Source organism: Piliocolobus tephrosceles, chromosome 1, assembly GCF_002776525.5.
Source record: "Piliocolobus tephrosceles isolate RC106 chromosome 1, ASM277652v3, whole genome shotgun sequence".
Lineage (NCBI taxonomy): Eukaryota > Metazoa > Chordata > Mammalia > Primates > Cercopithecidae > Piliocolobus > Piliocolobus tephrosceles.
The window spans coordinates 13,136,865-13,162,985 of record NC_045434.1 but is presented as its reverse complement, the minus strand read 5'-3'; the positions used below and the strand labels follow the sequence as shown (position 1 = coordinate 13,162,985).

Sequence of the window (26,121 nt, the reverse complement as noted above, 5' to 3'; positions counted from 1 at the left end):
ATTAAGTATTTTTTATTATTAATCTTTATTAAATAATATTAAATAAGATCTACCAGTGGGTCTAATAACTACTGAATTTTGAAGCAATCATGAGAATAAGTGATCTTTTAAAAAATATCTGCCACAAGTGTAAATAGGAAAATATCTTTGATTTCCATTGGTGACAGAATGCTATAAATCTTACTCTAGTTTGTTGCCTGAACTTATGAGTAAAGATAATGTTGAATTTTGATAAGAAGTTAGTGAAAATAGCAATCCACCTTCCTCATCTGTCTCAGTTAGCTATTGCTGCATGTCGTACATCTTGGAAGATTTTGCTCACAAATTTTAAAATAATCATTTGTTTTGTTTCTCCCCACTTTGAAATCTGTGACTTGAAGGAGTTCAGGTGTGGTTGTCTCTGCTGTGCAGATGTGGCCTGTGTGAATCCAGATGGCAAGTTCTGTGGTGGGGGATGCTAAGATCCTGCTCTTTACCTCACCTAGGCCAGGCCACACTGTCCTTTGAGCCCATGTTAGCATATGGCAGAGGATGTCCCTTGCCGTCCCCTGAACTTAGCCTTGTCCTGTTCATGGAGGTGAAACTGCTGGGCCTGGGTGGCCAGATGGATACATCTAAGCTTGCCCAACGTGGCATCCGTTTTTTGGTGGGGAGGGGTAGGTGTGGTATATTGTCACCAAAGATGGTTGCCAGTAATGCTTCCATCCTTATTCATGCATGCCGCTTCTCCCATGAAGAGATGGAGTCTGTTTCCTCTTTCTCTGAGTCTAGGCTGACCCATGACATGCTCTGGTAAGTAAGTGCAATGATGTTGTATCAGTAGTTCTGGGATTAGCCTTTAAGAGGCCTTGCAGTTTCTGTTTTCACTCTCTTGGAAGCCAGTCATCACCTGAGCTAAGTCTAACCCTGTTGGGAACAGGGGTCCAGCCAGACCGTAGCCATTCCAGCTGCCTCCACCCAGGTGCCGATAATCTGAGTTGAGCCATCTTGGATGGTTCAGCCTCAGCCAGCTCCCAACTGAATGCAGTCACGTGGGTGACCACAGCTGACAACACATGAATCAGAACAACAAAGCTCAGCAAAGCTGACCCACAGAACTGTACTGAGTATCACCTTAACGTTTTAAGCCACTGTGCTTTGGGGAGTTTTTATGCAGCAATAGGTAATTGAAACAGGTAACAACTTTATACGTGAGATTTATGTGACTTTTTCTTGTATATATTGATATTTTCTGCTAGTAAATTGTACATACTTCATATGATGAAATTATGTCATTATAATGGTATGGATAGGTCGGGAGCTTGTCTGAACAAGGTTGAGAGCCTTTGGCTAGGTTTAGAGAGTATGACGTTTGACTTATCTTAGTATTTCAAAATATGTGGGGTTTTGTTTGTTTTTAGACGTAGTTTCACTCTTGTTGCCCAGGCTGGAGTGCATGATCTCAGCTCACCACAACCTCCGCCTCCCGGGTTCAAGTGATTCTCCTGCCTCAGCCTCCCGAGTAACTGGGATTACAGGCACCTGCCACCATGCCTGGCTAATTTTTTGCGTTTTTAGTAGAGATGGGGTTTCAACATGAGGGCCAAGCCGGTCTCGAACTCCTGACCTCAAGTGATCCACCTGCCTTGGCCTCCCAAAGTGCTGGGATTACAGGCGTGAGTTTTTTGTTTTTTTGTTTGTTTTTTTTTTTTGAGACAGGGTCTCACTGTGTTCCCCAGACCGGAGTGGCGTGGTACAATCCTACCTCACTGAAACTGTGAACTCCTAGACTCAAATGATCTTCTTGCCTCAGCCTCCTGAGTAGCTGGGACTATAGGTGCACACCACCATGCCTGGCTAATGTTTAAATTTTTTTTGTAGAGACAGGGTCTCGCTCTGTTGTCCAGGCTGGTCTCTCAACTCCTGATCTCAAGGGATCCTCCAGCCTCGGCTTCCTGAAGTGAGCTGCCACACCTGGCCAGTTTATTTTCAGTACTATTATATCAGATGCAGTAACTATACATAAAGGGCAGTTAGTGCTTGTGCCAGGCAATAAAGTAGATGGCTTATTTAATCTTTATAAATAACCTCTTTTGAGAGGGCTTTATAGATGAGGTAATTTAGGTTGAGGTGTAAATTCAGCTGCCTGAGGTCACATAGCTAGTAAGTAATCAGCCAGGAGTTGAACCCTGGTTTGTGTTTGTATTGCCTCCCTCCCTTTCCCCCCATCCTCACCCCTGGTTTTAAGAACATATATGTTAACTAGGATTTTTTTAGGAGAAAGCTAGTTTATTAAGAAAGTAAAAGGGCCAGGCGCAGTGGCTTACTTGTACTTCCAGCACTTTGGGAAGCCAAGGCAGGTAGATAACCTGAGGTTAAGAGTTCGAGACTGGCCAGGCCAACATGGTGAGACCTTTTCTCTTGTATTTATAAAAATACAAAAATTAGCCAGGCGTGGTGTTGCACGCTTGTAATCCCAGCTACTCAGGAGGCTGAGGCAGGTGAAATGCTTCAACCCGGGAGGCTGAGGTTGCAGTGAGCCAAGATCACACCACTGCATTCCAGCCTGGGCAACAGAGTGAGACTCTGTCTCCAAAAAATAATAATAATAATAATAATAATAATAATAATAATAAAGGAATAATGAATGGCTACTCCATAGGCAGAACAGTCCTGAGGACTGCTGGGTGCCCATTTCTGCGGTTATTTCTTGATGATGTGCTAAACAAGGGGTGGATTATTCATGCCTCGCCTTTTAAGACCATGTAGGGTAACTTCTTGACGTTGCCATGGCATTTGTAAACTGTCATGGCGCTGGTGGGAGTGTAGCAGTGAGGATGACCAGAGGCCACTCTAATCTCCATCTTGGTTTTGGTGGGTTTTAGCCGGCTTCTTTACTGCATGCTGTTTCATCAGCAAGGTCTTTAATGACCTGTATCTTGTACCGACCTCCTATCTCATCCTGTGACTTAGAATGCCTAACAAACTGGAATGCAGCCTGGTAGGTCTCAGCCTTATTTTAACCAGCACCTATTCAAGATGGAGTTGCTCCGGTTCAGACATCTCTGACATATTTCCCCCCTCCCTTTTACAAGAGAACCCTAATCCTGAGGGTTGCAGAGGGATGAAGATTCACCTTCTGTAACTTCTTTATGCTGAACAGGGGTGATGATGTCCTTGCCCAAATGTTGGGTCTCTTGCATTCAGGGTAGAGAGGAGCTCGGTTCAAAGGCGTTGGTATGGCGAAGGCCATTCATAACTCTTGAGTTCCGACAAAAGGTGATATCTGGAAGATTACTAAGTGTTCAGTTTGAGAAAACATTTAGTAAGCTTATCCTGCATTCCTACACAAAGAGTATAATCACAGCAATATATTTCACAACAGCAACATAAAAAACGTAAAATTATCCCAAGTAAACTAAATTAGAAGGTTTTCCATGAACTGGGCAGTTGTTGAAATCAAGCTAATAAGTAGTCGCTGGCCAATTCCAGTATGTGCTCAGAATTAGAATAACATTACCCATCTGTCTTGTTTCTTCTGAGCAGCAGCCAGAGATCACTGGTTGGTTCACAGGAATAGGTGGGATCATTCTTTTGTGTTCCATAGGCCTGGGGGACACAGGTCAGGAACTGTGTAGACAAGGAATGAGGCCAGTTTTCTCAAGGGGCTTTTATTGGCTCTATAAGTCAAGTTTGATTCCTTAAAGGAACGCACGCCATTCCAGTTAAAACCTTGGTAAAATAACCAGTTTCTCCAATTGTGTCCCAAGGTCACCCAGTCAGTGCTGCAGTCTATTTCCTTTGGGCTGGAGGACAGGTCTCCTCAGTATCATCCTTTCTGTGGTTCACCAGAAAGATGTTACCGGAAAGGGGCCTGATCCAGACCCCAAGAGAGGGTTCTAGGATCTTGCAAAGGAAAGAATTTGAGGGGAATCCATAAAGTGAAAGCAAGTTTATTAAGAAAGTAAAGGAATAAAGAATGGCTACTCCATAGGCAGAGCAGCCAGTAAACTAGGCTTTTAACTTAAGAGATATGTTTAACTTAACAGAAACAAACCACTGATGTGTGTGCATAAGCCATGAGAGAACTATGGGACTTAATTTTGCTACAAAAGAGAATTTAATTTCCTGCATAATCAGCTTCCCCCTGTTGCACGGAATTAATTTCATCAACATACAAGGTGGATATTTTCTCCTGTCTTAAACAGTCTCCCTCCTTTGACCCCTGTGCCCCTTCAGGACAAGGGTAGGCTGTACTCAGTCGCCTCCCAGTCTTTGGAACTCACCCCCACTGGGCTTTGCCCTATTGCCCACACAGACTGCTTGTAGGAAAGGTTATATTCATGTTGCTGGATTCAGTGGCCAGGCCTCAGCTGTTACCTTACCTGACCTGGTTTCAGCAGTGGACATGGTTGTTGACTTTCTTCATTGGCTTCCAGGACACCACACTCTCCAAGTTTCCCTTCCCCTCCCCTCCCCTCCCCGAGTTTCCATCTATTGCTCAGGCTAGAGTGCAATGATGTGATGTTGGCTCATTGCAACCTTTACCTCCCGGCTCAAGCGATTCTCTTGCCTCATACTTCCAAGTAGCGAAACTCCAGGCACCAGCAACCACGCCCGGCTAATTTTTGTATTTTTAATAGAGACAGGGTTTTACCATGTTGACCAGGCTGGTCTCAAACTCCTGACTTTAGGTGATCTGCCCGCCTCAGCCTCCCAAAATGGTAGGATTATAGGGGTGAGCCACTGCACCTGGCCCACACTCTCTAAGTTTCTAACTCCCTCCTGGTGACTTCTTCCCAGGTGGGGGATTGGTTTTAACTTTTTGGGATCACAAGTTCCTTTTAGAGTCTGGTCATCACTGTGAACCCACATCCTAGAAAAAACTGTATGTATGTCTATGCTAACAAAATTTATCACAAATACTAGTTTTCATCCTTTTCCGTTATGGTGACTTTTTTTTTTTTTTTTGAGATGGAGTTTTGCTCTTGTTGCCCAGGCTGGAGTGCAGTGGTGTGATCTTGGCATATTGCAACCTCCACCTCCCGGGTTCAAGTGATTGTCCTGCCTCAGCCTCCCAAATAGCTGGGATTACAGGCATGCGCCACCATGCCTGGCTAATTTTGTATTTTTAGTAGAGATGGGGTTTCTCCTTGTTGGTTAGGCTGGTCTTGAACTCTCGACCTCAGGTGATCTGCCCTTTTCAGCCTCCCAAAGTACTGGGATTATAGGCATGAGACACCATGCCTGGCCAAAATTATGGGACTTCTAAGAAGGTCTGATTTCTTTCTTCAAGAGTTAATGGTTGTCTCCTGAGCAACATAGTGAGATGTTGTCTCTTAAAAAAAATACAAAAAGTGTTAGCTGGACATGGTTGCTTGTGCCTGTAGTCCTAGCTACGTGGGAGGCTGAAGAGGGAGCATTGCCTGAGCCCTGGGAATTGGAGGCTGCAGTTAGTTACGGTTGCGTCACCGCACTCTAGCCTAGGTGACAGAGTGAGACCCCCTTTCTTTAAAAAAAAAACAAAAAACAAAATTAGGTCAGGCCTGGTGGCTCACACCTGTAATCCCAGCACTTTGGGAGGTCAAGGCTGGAGGATCACTTAAGGTCAGAAGTTCAAGACCATCCTGGCCAACATGGTGAAACCCTGTTGCTACTAAAAATACAAAAATTAGCCTGGGTGTATTGGCACATGCCTGTAATCCAGCTAACTGGGAGGTTGAGGCAGGACAGTTGCTTGAACCTGGGAGGCAGAGGTTGCAGTGAGTCAAGATTGCGTCCTTGCACTCCAGTCTGGGCAACAAAGTGAGATTCTGTCTCAAAAAAAGAAAAAAGTAATGATCGTAAGCTGAAATAGTGTTTGTATTTTTGTGTGTGTGTGTTTTTTTTTTTTTGTTTGTTTTTTTGAGACGGAGTCTCACTCTGTTGCCCAGGCTAGAGTGCGGTGGTGCAATCTCGGTTCCTTGCGAGCTCTGCCTCCCAGGTTCACACCATTCTCCTGCCTCAGCCTCCTGAGCAGCTGGGACTACAGGTACCCGCCACCATGCCTGACTAATTTTTTGTATTTTTTAGTAGAGACGGGATTTTACCTTGTTAGCCAGGATGGTCTCAATCTCCTGACCTCGTGATTTGCCTGCCTCGGCCTCCCAAAGTGCTGGGATTACAGTTGTGAGCCACTGCGCCCAGCCTGAAATAGTGTTTATAATACAATTTTGAACAATTTATAGAGTTCCCTGTTTCTTCTTCTTTTTTTTTTAAGTGACAAAGTCTCACTCTGTTACCAAAAAAAAAATAATAATAATAAATAAATAAATAAAAGATTTTGTATATAATCCACCTATAATTTTTTTTTTTTTTTTTTTTTTTTTTAAGATAGAGTCTCGCTCTGTCACCCAGGCTGGAGTGCAGTGGCATGATCTTGGCTCACTGCAACCTCCACTTCCCGGGTTCAAACAATTCTCCCACCTTAGCCTCCCTAGTAGCTGGGACTACAGGTGTGCACCACCATGCTGAGCTAATTTTTGTATTTTTAGTAGAGATGAGGGTTTCGCTATGTTGGCCAGGCTGGTCTCAAACTCCTGACCTCAGGTGATCCACCCGCCTTGGCCTCCCAAAGTGCTGGGATTATAGTCGTGAGCCACCATGCCTGGCCACTCCCATGGATTGAATAGTTCTGTTTTTTCTAATGTGAATTATCAGTTTCATATTACTTGTTAATTTATCTAGAGGGATTTAACATGCTTGCATAAGATCATAACCCTTTATGGTCAGTCATACTGATTATATATTATTTAGTATGTGATCTTCTCTTTTATGCTAATTTTGATTTTTTAGCATATATAAATTTTTGGAGACCTTCAGAACATTGCATTTATGGCCTTTCTTGGTGGGTAATATTTTCTGTGTTTCATTCGCTGTTCCTTACCAGGCACCCAACAGGAGGATCCTTTATTCGTCCGAACAAGGTAAATTTTGGAACAGACTTTCTTACTGCAATTAAGAACCGCTATGTGTTAGAAGATGGACCAGAGGAAGATAGAAAAGAACAAATTGTTACACTTGGAAATAAGCCTGTAGAGACTGTTGGTTTTGACTCTCTTATGAAACAGCAAAGGTAAGTGGAGTTTTTAATGGCAGAGCTGACTTTTATGGTTTTATTAAGATTCAGAATTTAAATACCCATGACTCTACATGGATGCTCACAAATTTGCTTCTAAATTGGTTTATGGTTCCACAGAAACTGAATAAAAATTTGAGGAATCCAAGGATTATTTAGGGAAATTAAAATTCTTTTTTTTTTTTTTTTTGAGACAGAGTCTCGCTCTGTCGCCCAGGCTGGAGTGCAGTGGCCGGATCTCAGCTCACTGCAAGCTCCGCCTCCCGGGTTCACACCATTCTCCTGCCTCAGCCTCCCGAGTAGTTGGGACTACAGGTGCCGCCACCTCGCCTGGCTAGATTTTTGTAGTTTTTAGTAGAGACGGGGTTTCACCGTGTTAGCCAGGATGGTCTCGATCTCCTGACCTGTGATCCGCCCGTCTCGGCCTCCCAAAGTGCTGGGATTACAGGCTTGAGCCACCGCGCCCGGCCTAAAATTCTTATGTTAGCACAGGATTGGTAGATTTATCCAGTTTGCAATGGAAACATTTATTGGCCCATCATTAATATTCACATCATATTATCTCGTGTTGATTAAGTAACTAAGGCTGACGTTTGGGTTCTTTTCTATTTCATGGTGATGGTAAGTTGGGAATGGAAACAGCAGTCTGAATTGTTCCCTATGCCACAGAGGGTGCTGGTGCCATCTATTAATAGTAGGGAGTAGTTCCCACCTCTGGCCGCACATCTTCATCACCCGGGGAGCTGTGAAACATGCAGCATCTTTGGTCCCATCCCAGCTCTGCTGAATCACAATTTTGGGATATGGGCTCTAAATAATGCATTGTATTGTATTGTATTGTATTTTTGTTTTTATACAGACAGGATCCTGCTATGTTGCCCAGGCTGGTCTTGAACTCTTGGGCTCAAGCAATCCTTGGCTTCCCAAAGCACTGGGATTACAGGCGTGAGTCACTGCACCCGGCCTTAAAATAATGCACTTTAAAACTGCTGCACGAGAACGTTCTCTTTTCTCTGAAACTGTATATTGTGACTTTGCACAAGGAGACTTACTAGTCATTCCAGTGAACTGCTTGAATCAAAGAGAGAGAAAGTTAATATTTACACAAAACCAGTCATGGCTGCACAAGAACTGGCCAGGCCTTGCAGCTTACTACTGTGGTGAGTGACTTGGACAAGGCAGCTGGGTAAGGACCCCTGGTGGCCACTGTGAGAATCAATTTGTGGCCACTTGGAAGCCTACAATATATTCTCTTTCAGTCTCTAAAAGAATTAAGCTATAGTTCTGTCCAAAGTAAATTTCTTTACTATCTTTTGTTATTAATAAAAGTGCACATGGGAACAATATTGAAAATAAATACATTTCTTGGTACATCTACTCTTCAGCATACATGGCCTCCATTAAAAAAAAAACTCAGAATAAATCAAGAGTTTTAGAAAAAGGAACAAATGGACTGTTCTTTATAAAACAAAATACCTTGATTGTTGAGAATTTAGAAATTACAAATTGAACAAAAAAGTATGACTAATGCCACCACTTAGATTATAAGTATCATAAACGGGCTGGGTGCGGTGGCTCATGCTTGTCATCTTAGCACTTTTAGAGGCCAAGGCAGGCGGATTCACATCCGCCTCTTAAGGCCAGGAATTTGAGACTAGCCTGGCCAACATGGTGAAACCCTGTCTCTACTAAAAATACAAACAATTAGCTAGATGTGGTGGTGTGTGCCTGTAGTTCCAGCTGCTTGAGAGGCTGAGGCAGGAGAATCGCTTGAACCTGGGAGGTGGACGTTGCAGTGAACCAAGATCGTGCAGTTGCACTCCAGCCTGGGTGGCAGAATGAGACTCTGTCTCAAAAAAAAAAAAAAAAAAAAGACGTAACTATCATGAACAGTTTTTACTGTTTACCCTACTGATTTACTTGGATTTAAAGAACTACATGCTTCTAGGGGTTAGAGTGCTTTGTTTGTTCCCATTTAAAAAACAAATAGCTTGGGCAACATGGCAAAACCCTGTCTCTACAAAAAATAAATAAATAAATACAAAAATTAGCTGGGTGTAGTGGTGCGTGCCTGTAGTCCCAGCTATTTGGAAAGCTGAGGTGGGACGATCACCTGAACCCAGGAGGTCAAGGCTGCAGTGAGCCATGATTGCACCACTGCACTCCGGCCTAGGTGACATAGTGAGACCTTGTCTCAAACGACAGACAAACGAACAAAAAACCCAGATATTTAAGTATCTCTTACCCAAAAGAAGCATCTTTTTTTTTTATTGGTTAATCTCTTTCGGAGAATATTGTGGGCTCTAAGAATATTAACAAATTGCAAATGGATTTTCGTCCCCTAGTTTATGAACAACTATGTAACTCATGAATTTTTCTGTAAATGACCCTACTACTTGAGTATCATTGAATTTAATCATTAGCTAGTGTCTTTCTTGATTGAAAAGGTAAAATTTTAGAGATTCTGGAGCAATCTCGTATGTTGGCTAGAGATTAGTCAGTTCAGAAATCATGAGACAGCTTGGTGGAATGCAGCCAGTGTTGGAGTTAGGCTGGGTTCAGACGCCAGCTAAGGCACTTCTGGCTCTGACAGAAGTTACAGATAGCTACTTATTGTTTCTAAGCCTCAGTTTCCTCAATTACAACATAAAACCTAAGATATAAGTGCTGTTGTGAATAACAAATGAGATCCTGCAATTAATGGTAGCTTTAGGAGTTTTTTTTAGGAGTCGAAACCTCTACTTTAAGCCACTGTCTTATCTCCTCAATAAAATCCAGCTGACCAGCTTTGAGATCGTACCACTAAGAAAAGACTCAATAAAGGAATCAAAAACAAATTTAAAAAACCATTATGTATGCTTTCTCTTGGAGATGGCTTTGGCTCTGGAGTGATGCTTGGATTGAGATCTGAGTCCTCAGCCTTAGTGCCAAGTTGTCCTGGCAAGGCAGGCTATTTTAAACTTTAGGGGGAAAGAGCGACATCTGTCGGACACAGTGCAAACTACAGTTTGAAGTAGTTGACTGTTTCATGAGATTCCTGTCGTTTTTTCCGATGATGTCATAAGCCAACAAAGCTGGCTTTTGGGCGATTGCTGCGATAAAACACAAGTATTTATGTACATTTATCATGCATCAATAGAAATACTTGTTTTATAAAAAAGCAAGTATCTCTTAAATCAGTGTGGAACTGGAAGTGGAGTTGGTGGCGTCCAGTCTGATTGCAGGGTTTGGGAAGTTGGGCAGTGCCCAGCAGACACTGAGTTGATAGGACATAAGTAATGATTAAGTTGTTTGGCCCTAACTACATACTTAATTGGAACTGTGAGGTATTTATTTTGGCCTAAGTACCATGAAAAAAATTACGGAAACCCTAAGGACCCTGTAGTCTGAGAAAGTTTGGGACCCTCTACCTTTAAATTCTGCTGCTGCCTTTTGTACCCTAGATTTTCTTTCTTTTTTTTGTTTTTGTTTGTTTTTTGTGGGTTTTTTTTTTTTTTTTTTTTGAGACAGAGTTTCGCTCTTGTTGCCCAGGCTGGAGCGCAGTGGTGTGATCTCAGCTCACTGCAACCTCCACCCTCCCAGGTTCAAGCGATTCTCCTGTCTCAGCCTCCTGAGTAGCCGGGATTACAGGTGCCCATCACTATGCCAGGCTAATTTTTGGCATTTTTTTTTTTTAGTAGAAACAGGGTTTCACCATGTTGGCCAGGCTAGTCTCGAACTCCTGACCCCAGGTGATCCACTCACCTTGGCCTCCCAAAGTGCTGCGATTACGGGCATGAGCCACCATGCCCGGCCACATATTTGTTCTTTTGTGACTGGCTTATTTCACCTAGCGTAACGCACTCAAGGTTCATCCACATTGTGGCATATGTCAGAATTTCCTCCTTCTTTTTTTTTTAAGTTTGCACAGTATTGTGTTGCATATGCATGCCACGTTTTGTTTATCCCTTCATTTGTTGATGGATACTTGGGTTCTTCCACCTCTTGACTACCAGGAATAATGCTGCTGTGAACTTGTGCATATACCGTGGCCTTTTAGAGATGTGAAGTCTGAGGCACAGAGGTGCTAATTCACTTCTCCAAAGCCAAAGGAGATGGAATCGGGATTTGAACCCAGGTGGTCTGGTTCCAGATTCTGTGTTCTTAGACATTGTATATGTGGATTCTTTTCATGAATAGAAAAGACAAGATTCTCTACACTTAACAAATGGCTGCCAGAAGTATCTGGTCATGCTGAAGCTGGGCATGCTTTCTAGGAAGTCCTTTAGGGAGGCTTTTACATGTGAGTGCAAGAAGCACTCCATAGCGTGTACTTGTGCATGGCTGGGAACAATCTAAATGTCAGCAGAAGAGTATCTGCATTCCTTGTGGTCTGTTCATGTAACAAACACTATCAGGTGTGAAGATGAATGTCCTGGAGCTGCATGTGTCACTGTAGTGAAATCTTACCACTGAACAATAGACTGTTGAGGAAAAAGTCAGCTGCAGAAGGCTCTGTGGAGTAGAATACCATTTGTATCAAGTTTCAGAATATTAAAAAATGCTGTATTTGTTTAGGGATATGGAAATATATGGTAAAAATATTAAGAAATGCTTAAGCTTAAATAAACACCAAATGTAGTATAAGTATAAGGTTACCCCTGGCGAGGGCTGGGCGCAGTGACTCACATCCAGACACTTTGGGAGGCTAAGGTGGGTGGATCACTTGAGGTCAGGAGTTCCAGACCAGTCTGGCCAACATGGTGAAACCCTGTCTCTACTAAAAATGCAAAAATTAGCCGGGTGTGGTAGCAAACGCCTGTAATCCCAGCTACTCAGGGGGCTGAGGCAGGAGAACCACCTGAACCTGGGAGATGGAGGCTGCAGCGAGCCTAGATCGTGCCACTGCACTCCAGCCTGGGCAACACAGTGAGACTCCAGCTCAAAAAAAAAAAAAAAAAAAAAAAAGGTTACCCCTGGGGAGTAGAGGGAGAATTGTGTTTGGAGAGGGCCCCAGAGGACTTCAGTTGCATTCGTAATGTTTGTAGTGCTCTTTTTTTGGTAATGTTTTATTCTTAATTTGGGTGGTAGTTACTGGCATTTATATATTATTTTTGGTACCCTTTTATATGTCTGAAATGTGTTTAATTTTTTAAAGGGCCAGTGGATAGCATACGTGCTTATGTATCCATGTGAACTCTGTTTTTCATGCAGTCAGCTGAGCAAGTTGCAAGAAGTTTCTCTGAGGAACTGTGCAGTAAGTTGTGCTGGTGAAAAAGGAGGAGTTGCCGAAGCATGTCCTAGTATCCTTTTCACCGAGAGCTTGTTACTGGAATCTGACTTTGGATTTGATGCCTGTGCCAGAGACTGCTAATTGCCTACCCATTGTCCATTCTTCACAACTTCCTTGCTAATGCGGTTCAGTTTTGCTTGGTGTAGTTGGGGCCTAGATAAATTATTTACCTTCCCAGATGCCTTTGCTTGCAAGTTTGCCAGCATGACTTCCCCCAGTTGAGGTGGAAGTTTCTAGACCGGGCTTCTTGAAAGGAGGCACACTTGGCAGGGTGCAGTGGCTCACACCTGTAATCCTAGCACTTTGGGAGGCTGAGGCAGGTGGATCACGAGGTCAGGAGATCAAGACCATCCTGGCCAAGATGGTGAAACCCATCTCTACTAAAAATACAAAAATTAGCCGGGTATGGTGGCATGTGCCTGTAGTCCCAGCCACTCAGGAGGCTGAGGCAGGAGAATTGCTTGAACCCGGTAGGCGGAGGTTGCAGCAAGCTGAGATTGCGCCAGTGCACTCAGCCTGACGACAGAGCAAGACTTCGTCTCAAGAAAGAAAGGGGGCACACTTGGTTGGCCTCTGCCTTTTGCCTGTTGCTTTTCCCCTTCCCCCTGCCTTGAGTGGATGGAATGCCCAGGGCGTTGGCAGCTGTCTTACAAGTGTGAAGAAAGCCATCTGGTACAGATTGGGAGAGCAGAAGAGAGGGAACCTGGGCCGCTGACAGTGTACTGGGAACCCAAGATGAATCTGCTTCAGCCCTGGTCTGTTTTCTCATGCATTTCTTTTGTTTTTTGTTTTTTGAGATGGAACCTTGCTCTGTCACCCAGGCTGGAGTGCTGTGGCGTGATCTCAGCTCACTGTAACTTCCGCCTCCCAGGTTCAAGCGATTCTTCTGTCCCAGCCTCCCGAGTAGCTGGGACTACAGGTGCCTGCTACCACATCTGGCTAATTTTTGTATTTTTAGTAGAGATGGGGTTTCGCCACATTGGTGAGGCTGGTCACGAACTCCTGACCTCAGGTGATTCGCCCGCCTCAGCCTCTCAAAGTGCTGAGATTATAGGCATGAGCCACACACCTGGCCTCATGCAGTTATTTTTAGTGGGAAAGACTCTGGTTCTGGTTTCATGCAGCTGAATGCACTTTGTTATAATACTCCAAAAGAGGCTCTTTATGAAGTTTGGAATCTCTTTTCTCTACCTTCTCTTATTAGTGTTATTTTTGTCATGTATTGCTTTTTTGCCCATAAGCAAAAATGTTGGAGGTGAGTTAAAAGAAAATTTCGAGGGTGGGCATGGTGGCTCATGCCGGTAATCTCAACACTTTGGGAGGCTGAGACTGGAGAACTGCTTGAGGCCAGGAGTTTGAGACCAGTCTTGGGAACATTGTGAGACCTTGTGTCTATTAAAAATTAAACAAAACAAACAAAACAGGGTATAGTGGCATGTGCCTGTCATCTCAGCTACTCAGGAGGCTGAGGTGGGAGGACTGCTTGAGCTCAGGAGTTCAAGGCTGTGATGAGCCTGTCATGCACCGTACTTCAGCCTGGATGACAGCTAGACCCTGTTTCTATTAAGAAGTTTCCCGGCTGGGCGCGGTGGCTCATGCCTGTAATCCCAGCACTTTGGGAGGCCAAGAGGAGCGGATCACGAGGTCAGGAGATTAAGACCATCCTGGCTAACACAGTGAAACGCCGTCTCTACGAAAAATACAAAAAAATTAGCCAGGCATTGTGGCGTGTGCCTGTAGTCCTAGCTACTTGGGAGGCTGAGGCAGGAGAATGGCTTGAACCCGGGAGGCGGAGCTTGCAGTGAGCCGAGATCGCGCCACTGCAGTCCAGCCTGGACGACAGATCAAGACTCCATCTCAAAAAAAAAAAAAAAAATTTCCCATGGAGGCTGGGCGCAGTGGCACATGCCTGTAATCCCAGCACTTTGGGAGGCTGAGGTGGGTGGATCACCTAAGGTCAGGAGTTTGAGACCAACCTGGCCAACATGGTGAAACCCCATCTCTACTAAAAATACAAAAATTAGCCAGGCGTGGTGGTGCATGCCTGTAATCCCAGCTACTTGGGAGGCTGAAGCAGGGAGAATCGCTTGAACCCAGGAGGCGGAGGTGGCAGTGAGCTGAGGTCATGCCATTGTACTCCAGCCTGGGTAACAGAGCGAGACTCCGTCTCAACAAAAAGAAGAGTTTCCCATGGAAACCGAATAGACTTTCTCTAACTTTAAAAGGTCCTTCCCCAATTCGTTAAGTCTATTTGATCTGTACATAATAACTTTTGCAAAAAGTATCAGTTTTGATCAGTTTTTTTCTGAGTGCAGAGATGCCAGGTGAAGTAGCTCTCTTTGGCAAAATGCCCCGACGGTGCAATGAAGGAAATTAGATCAGAACTCTCCATCTGTGTGTCTGCGGTTTCAGTTCCCTTGGGGGAAACAGCCTGGGAGTCTGTTGGGGCCTGTGGTAGCTGCAACATCCACTGTCTGCCCCTGAGTAGCCTCCTCTGTTGACCCCAACGTGCTGCAAATGTGTGGTCATTTTCAGAGCTAGGCAGCTGGGGTAAGAGGAATGGAGTGGATGCAGAAAAGAGTTTGCTAAGGAGCCAGTGCCACAGAAGTGTCAGAGCATTCTGCATTCTGCCTGGCCCATTCCTAAACTATTTCAGAAGATTGGTCATTGGGCCATGTGCAGTAGCTCATGCCTATAATCTCAGCACTTTGGGAGGCCAAGGCGGATGGATCACCTGAGGTCAGGAGTTCAAGACCAGCCTGGCCAACATGGTGAAACCCTGTCTGTACTAAAAATACAAAAAATTAACTGGGTGTGGTTACGGGTGCCTGTAATCCCAGCTACTCGGGAGGAGGCTGAGGCAGGAAAATCACTTGAATCTGGGAGGCAGAGATTGCGGTGAGCCGAGATCACACCACTGCACTCTAGCCTGGGTGACAGAGCGGGACTCCATCTCAAAAAAAAAAAAAAAAAAAAAAGCGGGGGTGGGGGTCCAGGTGCAGTGGCTCATGCCTGTAATTCCAGCAGTTTGGGAGGCCAAGCGGATGGATCACCTAAGGTCAGGAGTTACAGAACAGCCTGATCAACGTGGTGAAACCCCATCTCTACTAAAAGTACAAAAATTAGCCGGGCGTGGTGGTGCGCGCCTGTTATCCCAGCTACTTCGGAAGCTGAGGCAGGAGAATCGCTTGAACCTGGGAGGCGGAGGTTGCAGTGAGCCGAGATCGCGCCATCGCACTCTAGCCTGGGTGACAAGAGCAAGACTCCGTCTCAAAAAAAAAGGACAGATGTGGCAGTAGATGGGTTTGGGAGTGCTGGCTGTTGGGTTGCTCAGAGCTGTCAACAGTGTCCTGGAGAATCAGCATGTTGTTTGTTTATACTGCACTTTTCTGGAGAAAAATGTCCCCCAGGACACGAAGAAATGAGGTTTCACGAGATAATCCAGTCACGGTTGGTGTTTGCAGATACAGTGATGAATGTCTTGCAGGTCCCAATTGAATTCTCGCCAGAAGTTGAAGTATTGCTTTGGGTGCTTAATCCAGTCATCCTTTTTTGGGTTGGTCTGTCTTTGAGGTTATTTACTCGACCAGAACTAAAGGCAGTGGGAGCGCTGCAGACCTGGGTATGTCAAATCTGAGGGCACTTCCAGGGGAGGGGATGAGCCGCCTCCTCCCTCATGACCTGCGGAGGAGAATCTGTGCCCGGAGGCCTGAGCTGTGCATTCGCGGGGGCTCCTTGAACTGTGTGGGAGGGGCGACCACATATTGACAGCTGCTGTTCGTGGTTGATTTCAGGATGTAGGTGGTCTGTGTGCTCTGTACAGACCTTGGAGACAATTACAACTCTAGGCTACATAGTGGGAAACAGCAGTGAGGGAAGCGTGATTGGACTTAAACCCTTCCTCAGCAGCCTAACAGCCGATTTAGCAGGGTTAATGGAAACACAGGGTGGCCAAAGTGTCACCCAGAGGCCTGGAAAGCACCCCTTGCATGAGCCTGCCTAAGGCGGTGTCAGGAAGCTAGGGCAGCCAAGGGGAGGCTGAGGAGGAGGAGCGGAGGAACAGTTTACAGAAGCCATCGTGCAGGTGTGTCCCCAAGGGTGGAGGAGAAGCCCGAGGGGACCTGGAGGGTGTTTGCCGGGTCTGGAATTTTTGGCAGCCTGACTCTTTTCCCTTCCATTTGATGCGACGGCCACAGCAAAATCAAGGCTATCCTGTAGGTACTCATATTACCAGTTGAAATGCAACTGTTTACGAGGGTAGACCCCATTGTTAGCTCTTGGGCTGTAATAGTCCGGGCAGCTGGCAGGATTTGGGCATGGGTAGCTGGTGACCGGGTTTGGAGTCATCCCTTTCTTCGCATCTTCTCTGCCATCCTTCCCTTGTTCCTGACCTTCTTGCAGAGCTTCCTAATTGGTTCCTGCCTAAAATTATTTCCTTTCTAACCCATGCTTTGGAGTGATGCCGCTGTTTTTGTAAAGAAACTTTTTCCACGTTTTATGTACGTTTGATGACCCCTGTTGCATTATGGGGTGCAATGAAACGGATTTTGAATCGAGGCTGCCTTGGGTGTAATTTCCCACTTGTTCATTTGCACACAATGACACAGATCTCTGACTGCTGTGCCACTGTTTTTCTGCTGTGAAAAAGGAAAACAACCCAGAAACCAGCATAGCGCCTGGGTCTGGTCAGCAGTGGCAGCAGGGAGGTGGTGGCTGTCCCTGCTGCTGCTGTTATTACTGGATCTTAGGGCTTTTTTTTTTTTTTTTTTTTTGAGATGGAGTCTCACTCTTTCACCCAGGCTGGAATGCAGTGGCACGATCTCGGCTCACCGCAACCTTCTGGCACCCAGGTTCAAGCGATTCTCCTGCCTCAGCCCCCTGTGTAGCTGGGACCACAGGTGCGTGCCCCCACGCTTGGCTGATTTTTTTTTTTTTTCTTTTTTTGAGATAGAGTTTTGCTCTTGTTGCCCAGGCTAGAATGCAATGGCACGATCTTGGCTCACCACTACCTCCGCCTCCCGAGTTCAAGCGAATCTCCTGCCTCAGCTTCCCGAGTAGCTGGGACTACAGGCGTTTGCCACCACACCCGGCTAATTTTGTATTTTTAGTAGAGACGGGGTTTTTCCATGTTGGTCAGGCTGGTCTCGAACTCCCGACCTCAGGTGATCTGCCTGCCTCGGCCTCCCAAAGTGCTGGGATTACAGGAATGAGTCACAGTTCCCGGCCTGATTTTTGTATCTTTAGTAGAGACAGGGTTTCACCATGTTGGCCAGGCTGGTCTCGAACTCCTGACCTCAGGTGATCTGCCCACTTTGGCCTCTCAGAGTGCTGGGATTATAGGCGTGAGCCACCGCGCCTGGCCTGGATCTTAGAGCTCTTCTTCTGTCGCTGGCCAGTCCTCCTCAGTCACTCTATGGGACCTTTCTCTGGTTACAGGGTGTTGGGTGTACCCCGAGGCTCAGATTTGGGAGCCCTGGCTTCTTGAGAGACCTTCTGGGGTGTGGCTGGCACTCCTCCACGGCCTGTCCTCTTGGACATCTGTCTCTCCAGCCACTGCTTTGATATCTCTGTCTGGATGTCTCATAGCCATCATAGATTTAGCATGTCCAAAACTAAGACCCCTCACGCCTGCCCATCCTGTAGTCTTCCCCTTTTAGTAAATGACAGTTCCAGTTGCACAGGCCACAGATCTTGGAGTTGTCCTTGACATTCCCTGTCTCCCATGCCTCACACCTAAATCCACTGGCAATCCTGTGAGCCCCAGTCCAGAGTCAGACGCCCCCTCTGCCGTGGTCTGCCCTCTCATGCTGCTGCTCTGCTCTGGCCTCCTGGAGACTCGCGGCCCTCCTTTGTTTCCTGCAATCGTGCAGCACAGTGACTTTTCCTTTTTTTTTTTTTGACATAGTATAGATCAAAGTCAAAGCAGAGTGATTTTTAAAAGACCCAGGTCATCTGTCGCTGTTCCAGAGCCTCCAGTATCTCTCGTTTCAAGCAAAGACTAGCAAAGACTTTGAAGTGGCCTGCAAGGCCTTTGTGATGTGGCCTGGCCCCTTGTCCCTTGTGACCTCGTTTCTAGTACCCCCAAGCCCATCTGCTCCAGTCACACAGGCGCCGGCAGTCCCCGTCATAGGCTGAGCGCGTTCCCATCCCAGGGCCTTTGCTCTTGTCACTCCTCCGCCGCGGGCTCCTCTCCCAGATGGCGTTCCCCCATTTCCCTCAGCTCTCTGCTCAGATGCCCTCTTGTTGGAGGAGGTGGTCTTCCCTGAGCACTGCATATAGAACAGCCACACACCTTTCCTGCGTGCCCTGCTCTGTCCCTGAGCACAGGCAGGCCTGCCTGTGACACACTGTAGAGGCCCCTGTGTCACGATCGTCTCTCCCCGATGAGACTCTGCTTTGCCACTGTGATGCTCCTGGCCCTAAATAGTTACTTGCAGAATAGACGAGTACATTGAATGATTTCCATACATACACATATTAGATGAGAGTGTAGGCTCCTCCACTAGCTGGCCTGGTCCTGCTGCAAGCTCCTTTTTCTCTACGGGGACCTGGCTAAGCTGTGCCCCTTCCTGATGGCGCTGCACCTGCACCTAGCCCCTCACCTACACTTGTGTTGCCCATCAGCTTTGCTTTTCCAGTCCCACTGTGTTATTCTCTCTGAATCCCTGTATCGGGGCAGTTGGAGTGATACTGTTATAACTGTTTCCAGGCTACAGGACACCCTCTCAATTCCTAAGTCATGCACTTTTGAACATGTGTCCCAAGTTGACCCCTCTTATCTCCTCTGCAGATGCTATTTGTCTGGAGATTCCTATGGTAATGGTGCCCCATAGAAGGTCATGTGCTGGGGTGAGCCTTGTGTGTATACCTTAGGTGCTTAAGAAATCAAAGTTACCCTCACTGCTTTTCCCCTCTCCTTTTGTTGGATAGTGCTAGGATGGTTTAATGTTATGACATTTGGTTCTTTTTCATTTGATTGTAGATGTTTGTCTCAAGTTTTGAGTATATAACAATGAACTTTTAATTTATTTTTAGTTTTTTGAGACAGTCTCACTCTGTCATCCAGGCTGGAGTACAGTGGTGCAATCTCCACCCACTGCAACCTCCGCCTCCCGGGCTCTAGAGATTCTCGTGCCTCAACCTCCTGAGTAGCTGGAATTACAAGCGCATGCCACCACACCTGGTTAATTTCTGTATTTTTAGTAGAGATGGGGTTTTGCCATGTGGGCCAGGCTGGTCTTGAACTCCTGACCTCAAGTGATCCCCCCAACTTGGCATCCCAAAGTGCTGGGATTACAGGCGTGAGCCATTGAGCCCGGCCGGATAATGAACTTTTTAGTTTCTCAGTGAAGTTTTGGATAACTTAAAAGTATTATGTACTCCTGAAAAAATTTCAAGCTAACTAGAGGGTATAAAATGAAAGGTTAAAGCACTCATGCTCGGGAAATGAGAGTAACTACTTTCATGTCTTTTGTGAATCTTTTGAAATTACTGTTTCTTAACATGTGCTTTTAGATATTAGAAGAGTAGATTTGTCAAAAAACCTGTTGTCATCCTGGGATGAAGTGATCCACATTGCTGATCAGCTCAGACACCTGGAAGCCCTTAATCTCAGGTTTGAACTCTTGGTTGCCGAATTTTCATGAACAATAAAACTCATCTCTCCTTGCTCCCTCACAGCATCTCTGAGCCAGAAGGATTAAGTCTGCCACCTGATGATGGAGGAGTTAAGAAGAAATTACTCAGGCTGATAGTGAGGGTATGGAAGTCCTCAGTAAGGTTTCCTTTTAATGAAAAGCAGCCCCAAATTATTTTCCTTTCTAACACAAGCAGCCTGTAAAATGGAGCTGCAGACATAGATGCCGACAGTTGAGCCAATCATGTTCAAGATGGCGGCTCCATCTTCCCATCTGTTTTCCAGCCATGTGTACAGTAAGGAGCAGACAAGATGGTGCCAGCCAAAGGAAAAGTTCATTTACATAGTAAGATTAGGGTGAGGTGGCCAACCTTCCCGGGCTATCATGCCTGATTGAACCAATCAGATGCTGCCTCCTCAAGTCGAACTAAAATCTGTGCATCTGGGCCGGGTGCAGTGGCTCACTCCTGTAATCCCAGAACTTTGGGAGGCGGAGGCACAGGGATCACCTGAGGTCGGGAGTTCGAGACCAGCCAGACCAACACGAAGAAACCCCATCTCTACTAAAAACACAAAATTAACTGGGCATGGTGGTAGGCGCCTATAATCCCAGCTACCTGGGGGGCTGGGGCAGAAGAATCGCTGGAACCCGGGAGGTGGAGGTTGTAGTGAGCTGAGATCGCGCCATTGCACTCCAGCCTGGGCGGCAGAGCGAGACTCCGTCAAAAAAAAACAAACAAAAAATCTGCGTCTGCTGCCAGCATGCCTTTTTCCTCTTGGAAGTCCTCTCTCTCTTAAGTAGAGAGAGAGCTGTTTTCCATTTTCTTTCTCTTGCCTGTTAAACCTCCACTCCTAAACTCCTCATGTGTGTCCGTGTCCTAGATTTTCCTGGCGGGAGAAGAGGAACACCAGGTATATACCCCAGACAGCGTAGCTGCTTCACTAGTAGACATTTTTATACAGCCAGATTTTGGTTTACTTGAATTTATCTAAATTTAACTTTAAGGACACATTTAATCTTTAAGGATGCATTAAATCTTTATTTATTTATTTATTTGAGACAGAGTCTCGCCCCGTCGCCAGGATGGAGTGCAGTGGCGTGATCTTGGCTCACTGCAACCTCTGCCTCCCGGGTTCAAGCGATTCTCCTGCCTCAGCCTCCTGAGTAGCTGGGACTACAGGCACGCACCACCACGCCCAGCTAATTTTTGTATTTTTAGTAGAGACAAGGTTTCACTATGTTGGCCAGGATAGTCTCGATCTCTTGACCTCGTGATCCGCCCACATCAGCCTCCCAAAGTGCTGGGATTACAGGCGTGAATCACTGTGTCACCTTATTTATTTATTTATTTGTGTATATATATATTTTTGAGACGGAGTCTCACTCTTGTTGCCCAGACTGGAGTGCAATGGTGCAATCTCGGCTCACTGCAACCTCTCCTTCCCAGGTTCAAGGGATTCTCCTACCTCAGCCTCCTGAGTAGCTGGGACTATAGGTGTCCACCACCACTGCCGGCTACTTTTTGTATTTTTAGTAGAGGCAGGGTTTCGCCATGTTGGCCAGGCTGATCTTGAACTCCTGACCTCAGGTTTTCCACCCGCCTCAGCCTCCCAAAGTGCTGAAATTACAGGTGTGAGCCACCATGTCCCGCCTCTTTAAGGACACTTTAATCTTTAAGGACACATTGATTATTATAGCCTTGCAAATGGTCACATGAGGTGATTCATGAATAAGAAATGTGTTTTAACTTTTATCAGGTAGGGGATGAGTTAGATTGACATTGAACTGCAAGATCTTATTTCTTTTTAGCCTGACCATAAAGATGGAAGGTTGGGGGAGGTGATATTTAATTGCGGAGTAGGAGAGGAGAGGTGATATTATAAAAGTGCTTATTTTTTTGAAATTTGAAAACTTCTAGCGTTTAATTGCTGTAGGAATGAGTAATTTCATTGGGATACTGTTTAATTCTGTTTTGATAAGGATTTTTCATTAATCTAACTATTTTACTAATGTCACAGTTTTCCAGGCCTTCCTGAGTATTTGATTTGTTTTAATCTCAGAACCTAGCTTTCCAAGGGCTTAGCCAGGTTTCCTCCTTTTTTTTTTTTTTTTTGTTGCCCAGGCTGGAGTGCAGTGGTAGGATCTTGGCTCACTGCAACCTTTGCCTCCCAGGTTCAAGCGATTCTCCTTCCTCAGCCTCCCAAGTAGCTGGGACTAGAGGCACCTGCCACCATGCCCGGCTAATTTTTGTATTTTTAGTAGAGACGGGGTTTCATCATGTTGACCAGGCTAGTCTTGAACTCCTGACCTCAGGTGATCCATCTGCCTTGGCCTCCCAAAGTGCTGGGATTACAGGCGTGAGCTTCCATGCCTGGCACAGGCTTCCCCTTTCATTCTGAAACCATTTTTGCAAAGACAGGTGAGTGTACAGTATAGCAGGTAGACAGGCCTGAATGAGTTGTGCTCCCAAATAGAGCAAGTAGGGGTAATTCAACCCATGGTGTCTCATCTTCTGGAAATATGGGCTTGTGTTTTTTAATAGTATCTTCTTTTTTTTTTTTTGAGACGGAGTCTCGCTCTGTTGCCCAGGCTGGAGTGCAGTGGCCGGATCTCAGCTCACTGCAAGCTCCGCCTCCCGGGTTCATGCCATTCTCCTGCCTTAGCCTCCCGAGTAGCTGGGACTACAGGCGCCGCCACCTTGCCCGGCTAGTTTTTTGTATTTTTAGTAGAGACGGGGTTTCACCGTGTTAGTCAGGATGGTCTCGATCTCCTGACCTCGTGATCCGCCCGTCTCGGCCTCCCAAAGTGCTGGGATTACAGGCTTGAGCCACCGCGCCCAGCCAATAGTATCTTCTTTCAAAGTGACTGTCAGGATTGAATACTTTCTGAGATTAGGGTTTTGAGAAAGAATTTAAGGGGCAATAATTTCATCCATCCTCCTAGCCAAAGGGCAGACTCTATGTTTAGAGAAGCAAAATTCTAGCCCACGATTCAGTGTATCAGTAAGACTCTGGAGAACAGGACTTTGTTTTGCACCATCCAGAGCCATGTCTTGTGAAGCTGGAAGCTCACCTTGCAAACGGCTGAATTTTGGGTTTAGGAAGCCTGCAGCTGCATACGGCTGCCCTAATCCTGTGAAAGCATCTTTACACAGCTGATACCAAAAAGTTGTATATTGTAAATGTTAAAAATTGGGTAGTCTTGATTCACTTGAATCATTAAAAAAGTGGTTTTTTAATATAATTCTATTTTAAGATTGAAACAAATCAAACGCCTTAGATTAAAACCCAAGTTGTTGCTTTCAACGACTATTTCAGTTGGGTTTACTGTATAGAAATAAGTATATTGTATCTTCTTTTTCTACACAGTGAAAATAAACTAAAATTTCCCTCCGGTTCAGCATTAACTGGAATGTTTTCTGCACTGAAGGTTTTAGTCCTCAATCAAACAGGAATAACGTGGGCTGAGGTAATCATATTTCTTTGGTTTATTACACATTAATAAGCAATTAAAAATGTTTGATTTAGTAGGGAATTGAAGTATAACTGTGGCTTCATTTAAATCATCCCAATATCTATTAATAGATAACAAGATTCTTTAAAGTGCCTTGTAAAAACGAGTTAAAAGCGCATCGTGGTTGAGTTTTGAATCTAGGAATCCGTGTCCTCTCTCAGCTCACTTGGACTTGTGCTGGGGCCTTTGTAAACAGTGGCACTCCGTTGTGGTATACACCAAGGACGTGCTGAGCTTTGAAAAGCTGTCGTGTTAGCTATTGACTAGCTCCCTGAGTTTTCCTGTAACTTTTTTTTAGAACAGAAGCCAAGGAGCAGAAAGGTTCTCACATCCTTTTCTTGTTAGAAGTTCGGCTTTTGGAAGCCACTGTTGATTTTATACAGCTGGGCTCCAAAGTAGACTTGTGGGTCCTCGGCACAGCAGCATTTGGGACTTAAGTCTGGCCGTACAACTTCCTCTCTGAGGCGCACTGACTTCACACACCCACAGCGTTCCACTGTCTTTTTTGTTTGAGACAGAGTTTTGCTCTTGTTGCTCAGGCTGGAGTGCAGTGGCGCGATCTCGGCTCACTGCAACCTCCACCACCCAGGTTCCAGTGATTCTCGGGCCTCAGCCTCCCGAGTAGCTGGGATTACAGGCATGTGCCACCAGGCCCAGCTAATTTTGTATTTTTAGTAGAGACTGGGTTTCTCCATGTTGGTCAGGTTGGTCTCAAACTCCTGACCTCAGGTGATCTGCCCACCTCGGCCTCCCAAAGGGCTGGGATTACAGGCCAGAGCCACCGTGCCCAGCCCACTTTCATTTTTATTTATTTATTTTTCTTGAAGCAGAGTCTTCGCTCTGTTGTCCAAGCTGGAGTGCAGTGGCGCGATCTCGGCTCACTGCAACCTCCGCCTCCCAGGTTCAAGAGATTCTCCTGCCTCGGCCTCCCAAGTAGCTGGGATTACAGGCACCTGCCACCATGCCCAGCTTATTTTTGTATTTTTAGTAGGGATGGGGTTTCACCATGTTGGCCAGGATGGTCTTGAACTCCTCGGCCTCCCAAAGTGCTGGGATTACGGGTGTGAGCCACCTTACCCGGTTCGGGCATTCCACTTTCAAACCAAGGGTGTAGAAATACATTCCCAGCTATGTTCACCCAGGAAGTGCCACAGAGGCTGTTCAGTGAGACAGGTGGGTCCCTTGTGCCCTTAATATGCCCACGGAGCCTCTTTCCTAGGGCCCCTCCTCTGTGAGGCACTTATTCCCTCTCCAGGTGTAGATGCAGCTGGAAGACAAGAAGGGGCGAGGCACTGGGGCTGACACCTGCAGTCCCAGCGCTTTGGGAGGCTAAGGTGGGAGGATCACTTGAGCCCAGGAGTTTGAGGCTGCAGTGAGCTAGAACTGCACCTTTGCACTCCAGCCTGGGCGACAGAGCAAGACCCACCTCACCCTCCAAATAAACTAGGAAGAGCACACAGAAATTCAGGTGGTAGAGATGACAGTAAAGTTCCAGTGAGAAAATTTAGAAATAGTTAGTGAGGCTGGGCATGGGGGCTCTCACCTGTAATTCCAGCCAGCACTTTGGGAGGCCCAGGCAGGAGAACTGCTTGAGGCCAGGAGTTCAAGACCCACCTAGGCAACATAGAGATTATTATGTAATAATTATATATAATTACAATATAATATATAATAATATTTTGTAAAAAATTTTTTGTAAAAATTTTTTCTTTGTAAAAAGAAATTAGGCTCATGTGCAGTGTGGTAGCAGCAGGCACGGTCTTGACATGCAGAAAGATGCCAGCAAGTTCGTGGACCTGTGCATGCGGCAGAAATGCTCCATCAGCAACTGCGTCATCAGTGCCAAGGTCCATACATCCATGTGGATGAACGTGGCCAAGGCCAGCAAGGTCACAGGCAGGTTTAACAGCTAGTTTAAAACCTGTGCTATATTCAGGACAGTTTGCAGGATGGGTGAGTCAAATGATTCCATTCTCTGGCCATGGCCAAGGGCGTTATCTCAGCTATTTTGTTTTTGAGATGGAGTCTTGCTCTGTTGCCCAGGCTGGAGTGCAGTGGTGTGATATTGACTCACTGCAACCTCCGCCTCCTGGGCCAAAACGATTCTCCTGTCTCAGCCTCCCAATTAGCTGGGATTACAGACATGCACCACCATGCCTGGCTAATTTTTTGTATATTTAGTCAAGATGGGTTTTCGCCATGTTGGCCAGGCTGGTCTCAAACTCCTGACCTCAAGCAGTCTGCCCGCCTCAGCCTCCCAAAGTACTGGGATTACAGGTGTGTGCCACCATACCCGGCCATTTTTGTATTTTTAGTAGTAATGGGCTTTCATCCTGTTGGCCAGGCTGGTCTCCACCTCCTGACCTCAGGTGATCCACCTGCCTCGGCCTCCCAAAGTTGCTGGGATTACAGGCATGAGCCACTGTGCCTGACCTCAAAGAACTTTTTTTTTTTTTTTTTTTTTTTTGAGGCGGAGTCTCGCTCTGTCGCCCGGACTGGAGTGCAGTGGCCGGATCTCAGCTCACTGCAAGCTCTGCCTCCCGGGTTTATGCCATTCTCCTGCCTCAGCCTCCGGAGTAGCTGGGACTACAGGCGCCCGCCAC

At 46.0% G+C, this 26,121-nt stretch overlaps 1 protein-coding gene across 9 annotated transcripts in view; it reads left to right on the top strand.

Moving 5' to 3' along the window:
• Window positions 1-26,121, top strand: part of TBCE (tubulin folding cofactor E) — a 72,754-nt gene that overhangs the window by 31,798 nt on the left and 14,835 nt on the right. For 6 of the 9 annotated variants that reach the window (XR_003309616.1, XM_026455109.1, XM_026455107.1 and 3 more), the window contains exons 4-7: window positions 6,908-7,093; window positions 12,290-12,378; window positions 19,884-19,983; window positions 23,374-23,473. Coding sequence is in view for 8 of the 9 variants with exons in the window: in XM_026455109.1 (XP_026310894.1) it covers window positions 6,908-7,093; window positions 12,290-12,378; window positions 19,884-19,983; window positions 23,374-23,473 (475 nt within the window). In the remaining variant the exon portion in view is untranslated. Of the gene's footprint in view, window positions 1-6,907; window positions 7,094-12,233; window positions 12,379-19,883; window positions 19,984-23,373; window positions 23,474-25,245; window positions 25,399-26,121 lie in introns of all 9 variants that reach the window. The other 3 variants (XM_026455113.1, XM_026455112.2, XM_026455114.2) reach the window with 2 other exon arrangements.